The 6,000-nt window shown below is 41.7% G+C and overlaps 1 protein-coding gene across 1 annotated transcript in view; it reads right to left on the bottom strand.

Moving 5' to 3' along the window:
• Window positions 1-271: 271 nt before the first annotated feature.
• LOC138283338 (succinate receptor 1-like) overlaps window positions 272-6,000 on the bottom strand; it is a 69,517-nt gene continuing 63,788 nt past the window's right edge. Inside the window, exon 4 of the mRNA XM_069221334.1 lies at window positions 272-1,252. Within this exon, the coding sequence (XP_069077435.1) occupies window positions 272-1,252 (981 nt within the window). The remainder of the gene's footprint in view (window positions 1,253-6,000) is intronic.

Below are 6,000 nucleotides of genomic sequence, written 5' to 3'. Positions count from 1 at the left end.
TATGAAATAATGTTCAATTAATTTATGACGTCAACCGAAATAATTCTATAACATTTAAATTACACGTGAGCGCTTATTTGATTGGTGTTTAATAGAGATGCACGCGCAAAAGAGCCTCTTTTGATATTCCAGCGCTAATAAAAACACGAACACAGTTCAAAGCTAAATGCACAATTCTGAATTAGCTACAGAAAAAGTGCAATTTCATCGAGGAACAGTTGAAGAAGTACTGAAGAATAGACATAGTTCCACATTTGTATAGGTTTACTGGTTAATTAGGGTGAACGGTAGATCTATTCTTCCTCGCCCTCCAGGTGCCGATGTGTCCAAATGATGGCAAAAGCTTGCAAACTTGTTCTCGAAAATCACCACCACTAACGAAACAGAAAAGCGGGTTGATGCAGGTGTTGAGACTGCAGACCGCCATTTCGACGAAAAAGAAGGCGTCGGATTCCTCAATGGGAATGCTTGCATTGGGCCAGTAGGCTCTCAGGATGATGCAGGTGTTCCTCGAGGCATGGTACGGTAAGTAAAGAAGGCCAAAAATGATCAGAGCTGAGCACATGAGCTTTGTTAGAGTGTTTTTCTTCTGAAACCGACGGAGCTTTCCCTTCCGCAGCTCGCCAAGGCTGCTGCAGTAACAGTAACAGATGAACACAAAAGGAAGCAAACACCCAATGGTGGTTGTACACAAGGAAAAGGGAAGTGTGATGTAGGTGGCATTGGAGAAGACATAGAGAGAGCACGTGGTTTTATTGCTGTCACAAGTCTGAGTGGAGGCCAGGAAAGTAACGGGCGTGCTACATAGGACAGTGGATGCCCATATGGTGATGCAGATCAGGAGTGATTGATGCTTCTTTAGAACCAGGTAAGACTTGTGCGGGTGCACTATGGCTAGATAGCGGTCCACACTGAGGCATGTGACGAAGTAGATGCTGCAGTAGAAACAGGCGTGATAAACTGTTCTGGTGATCTTGCAAGCTGCATCTCCAAATATCCAGTGCAGGTGGTTGAAATGGTAATATATCAAGCAGGGAAGCGTTAGAATCCAGGTAATATCCGCCACGGCTAGGTTGCAAAGAAAGATTGCGGTGCGGTTCCAGTTCTTCACTCGGTAGATGAGGATCCACATCACTGAGAAATTTAGGATCAGCCCGATTACTAGGATGGACAAAAATGTGGCAGGGAAGACTGTCCTCTGGATGGTCCCCAAGATGGTCTTGGCACTTTCACAAAAGTCTTCTTCTGCTTTCTGTCAATTACAAATTAGAAAATAACTGTTCTTTCGAAACATAATTTGAAAGTGAACACAGCCTAAACTGTGTTCACTGTCATGTTTGGTAATATATTACATACCTATGGAAAAAGCATTATATCTTTCTATAACATTATTTAAACATCAGTATTCTGAGCAATGGCTATATAAGATCATATTTTTTCTAACATAATTTGTGACACTATCGATGTACTGTCCAGGGTTACAGCCAAAATGTTGGCGCTAACCCTAAACAGTATGTAGGGGCCCATTATAAATAACAGTGTGCCCCCTTTTAATGCCTGCTATGATCAGGCATTAAAAATGCTGCAAAAAATGGCGCATAGAAATCTTTTCGATTTCTTTGCGCCATTTTTTCGCCCCCTCTAATGGGGGAACGCCCCCCTTGCATACATTATGCCTGGCGCAGGTATAATGTGGAGCGATGGGTTACAAGTCGCACCTTGCATACATTGCGCCACTTTGTAAATCTTGTGTGATAAGAATGACCCTAATGTGGAGCAAGGAGGCTTAAATCTGGACCTAAATTTAGCACGATGGTCCTGTGCCAAGGGTTCTATCAGTGATTAAAGACCCCTTCATGAATTATAAGACCGAGCGACTAGCCTTATATGGGGTTTCCTAATATTAGCTGCACAGAGTACAATGTCGAGAGGTTTGGGTCTATCTGCTCTATAGAGGTGGTGTTGTGCTCATTTGCATGAAACTGATCCAGCTTTGTAACTCACAGAGGAACTAACAAGTGATGGATGCTTCTCAAAGAGAACAAACATAACAGTCCACGTTTATAATAAAGTTGCGCTACCAGTTTTGCAGTATATTTTTTTTTTGCATTTCCATCGATAGTTATCCATATTTACTTTTTGCTGATTTTATCTGTATTTATCCATATTTATTTTGTGCTTAGTGCAAAAAATGAAACTGCAATGGGTACATTTCCACATTTATTTCACCAACAAATGTTTACTCAAGTTTGAATGTCCAACTAATTTTAACCATTTACAGTAAAATTCAGTCATTTGATACCATTTGCATTGCAGAACAGCTTAAATAGCTGTACTGCTGCAGTTGCATAAGCTTCATTAGGATATCTTTTTAATTGTTTTAACTCCCTGGCCTGTCAAACTGCACAACTATTGAACACTCATGATTGACAGAAGTGTGAATCATCCAAAAGATAACATATTTTCCATATGTATCTATATTTAAAAATAAAAAAAAGACAGACAGACAGACAGAAAGTAATGATGGTTTTCTCTTTGTGTTTATCTGTAAAAATCAGTAAAAACTGAAAACTGGGAGTCTTGATAATAGGTGTTCCCTCAAGCTTTTTCACCAATGTTTAGTTTCCAGTGGTAACCATGTAGGGCAAGGAGTGCCAGATCAGAGCCCGTTTAGAACAGCATCATACTGTAGTAACTCAGTTAGTTCTCAACTTTTTTCAGGGAGGCGATTTTCTTTTGATTTTTATTTAAATATCCTGACACTCCAGCAAGGATCTACCCACAGGGAACCACATAAGCGGTCGTATTGTTAATGTGCTCATATATAGTGTACAGTTTTAATGAGTTGTAGGTTTATTTAACAACACCTTGGTAAGACTTACATTAAAGGAAATCCTGTGCCACCTAGTGACTTGAAACTCTGATTTGGCACATAGGGTTCTTACAGTGTGTGTGCATTGTGAAAGGGCTTATATGGAAGAACCAGTGTTTTCCACTGAATCCCTACTCTTTGTTCCTTCTTCAAGTTTTCGACAATATCTGTTCTCACAACATAAACCTATTGTACATCTAAAGATAAGATAAGAATTTAAGATAAAATGTTTACCTTTTGTCTCATCAAGAGACTCCCATACTTGGTCTGAATAAATGTAGGGCTTCATTTTCAAGAATCTGAAATATTGGCCCGATGTGTCAGATTTCTTTTGATGCCCTACCATCTCCAAATGATGCCATAGACATGCTGTATTTACAATACAGGGCTCCATGACACATGTTTTGACAGATGCGTCAGAAATTCTGTTGGCGCTAAACTCAAGCTTTGCTGGACTAGCATCAAAAAAATGACGCTACTCCTGCAATGCGAGGAGGCCCCCATAGAGAAAAGCATTGCTTCAATTTTAAGCCTGCTCTGAGCAGGCGGTAACATTCTGACACAGTAAAGTCGAAGAGTGGCGCAGTGAAATGTAAATTTCACTGCATCAGTTCTGCATGGCTTTTCCCGTAGGAACGCCTACCCTGCATACATTATACCTTGCACAGGTATAATTTGACGTAGGGCTTTACAAACTGATGCATTGGGCCCAATATGTCAGTTTGTAAACCTGGAACAGTGTAAAGCACTGCTATTGCCACTGCTGCGTCCCAAAAAATTAGTCAGTGGTGGCGCAAAGGCCTTGTAAAAGAGGTTCTTAGTTTCTAGGGAAAGAAGCTAGTTCAGACATACTGCACATGTCTCATGTGACCCACTCAGCTAAGAAAGCCAACAAACACTAAAGTCTAATCAGCTGTGTTGATGTCATAAGTTATGTGGACGCCTGTGCACTATTGTCCATAACGTCAACACTTCCTAATCAGATACACAAACATAAGTTATGTGTTGATGACTCATTGTATATACCACCCGGTAGCTGTGAAAAGGTCTATTTCAAATGAGTGACTAGACACTAGTGAGTAGGCTGTAGCCAGTGCCTGGATACCCTCGCCCGTGACAAGCAGTGCTCTACAAATCTACCTTCTGTCTTACGATATCAAGCATTATCACAGCTTGGACCTCTGATAGCCAGGCTGCTTGTTAAGCCCTTTATGCAGACCTGAGACTGTGTCAATGCACTGTATGGGCTGTTTGGTAGGAGAGGTGGCAAGGACCAGAAAATAGATACATAGTTGCTATGGAAGAAAGGAATGAGGGAGGGACTTGTTACTAAAATGATCTTCCTCAAAACCAACTCAGATAGGGGAGCGATAGTGCATTATGGGAAGCCAGCCTTAAACTTCAGTGTGCCTGAACAGGAAGAAGGGAAACGCAATACTTGGGGCAAATTAGGAAACAGGACCAAGACTGAGGGTGGAACGTAATCCGCCCTCTCCCTAACACATGTGGCTTTGTCAGAGTTTGGGATATACGGTAAAATACGACTTCTCACGGTGATTAGGTGCCAAAATTAGGAGTACCTGTGGGACCTCATTATTAGGATATACTATACCGGAGACTATGTGGAGGCTTTTTCATAACGGTTATACCCTCGTGACCAGACAACATTTTCCTTTAATTCAGCAATATATTTAAAAATGAATGCACAATAAACTACAGGCTTAACAATCATATGTAGAGTCTGTATCAGAATGACGCGTGAAAAGCTACTTTTTCATGATCTCGTTTGAAGTTGTACTTTTCGTTTCCTAATGTGAATTCTAAAACCATCAGCTCTCAATCATATGCTTCTGTTGCAATTGTATTCAGTATCTACTTTTTGTCTCTATCGAGCTAAAATCAAGCTCAAAATGTGCACCCCTCCAACCATTAATAAACCCAATAAGCTTATTTTCTACCGTTTCTGGAATACAGCTTTCACATTTCTGCATTATTAGGGAGGGCCGTTCCACACTTCCACTGAAAGCGCTTCGGAACCTCCTCAGGAGAGTGGAACGCCACATAAATACAATTGCAATACAAACCGATTCCAAATGGGGCATATGTCTGCTTTAGCAGCGTTCCTAGGGGGCACCACTGCAAAAGAACGCGACAACGTCACATTTCGGATATCGAACTATTGCAGTGCTGGCGTCACTACATCAATGGGCACACTCGCGAGCGATTATCTCTCTTCTAAATCCATATAATTTAAACTGCCGCAGACGCATTTACCTGCTCAGATGCCTCAGCCATCCTCTCCACACAGTGTGCGGCACACAGCGCGCGCATCCGCCGCCAAGCCTCCCGAATGCCTCGGAAGCTATGAGAGACTGCTGTTTACCTGCAAATATGTGGTGTGGCTGCACCGAGGGGCCAGGCTGAAACGCATGATATCTGTGATTGTCACTAATAGATAGTCCCAAGTTAGGGATTCCATGGTAACAGGCCTGAACGCATCATATTTTGTATTTGGAGAGAACATATGAATAATTTAGAGTGGATGGAAAAAATCTACCCGAAAAGCACCGCACCTTAGGTGGATGCACAAATCTGTGAGAAATGTAGCTTCACGTGGAGAAAAGAACACCCATGTGCGCAGTGTTATTCCTGGCCTGCAGCCAGTGCGCCCGCCGTGATTAATCTTCAAAAGCCCACAGCTACCATGAGGAGGACGCCTCTTTGTTTATGTGGAAGCTTCCCGTTGCAGGTTGCTAGTCATAAATATGGCTAGGAACCAGGTAGATGACACCAGCAAACAGAATGAGCTGGCGTCTCGCTGTTGACAGAGAGTGGACATATCATCCCGCTTTGACAACACTTTAATATAAAGGTGCCACCTACAGAAATTAATTTAAATACAGCGAGTAGATTCAGCCATCTGGCTGTCCTGTCATTCTCCAGTTTAATCATGCTGGTACAATTTTACTAAATTTCTAAGAGCTGCACGTGACCTGTAACCAAATTTCCTCCCTCTGGTATCATGTGTACACATGCTGTACTAATCAGTCTTTATCTTAGCGCATTATACATATATATATTCACTGCAAAAACAAAGGTTAAAGTCACCTTATAGTTGGGTGAACATT

Source organism: Pleurodeles waltl, chromosome 3_1 (assembly GCF_031143425.1).
Source record: "Pleurodeles waltl isolate 20211129_DDA chromosome 3_1, aPleWal1.hap1.20221129, whole genome shotgun sequence".
NCBI classification, from domain to species: domain Eukaryota; kingdom Metazoa; phylum Chordata; class Amphibia; order Caudata; family Salamandridae; genus Pleurodeles; species Pleurodeles waltl.
This window is presented reverse-complemented; position numbering and strand designations above follow the sequence as displayed.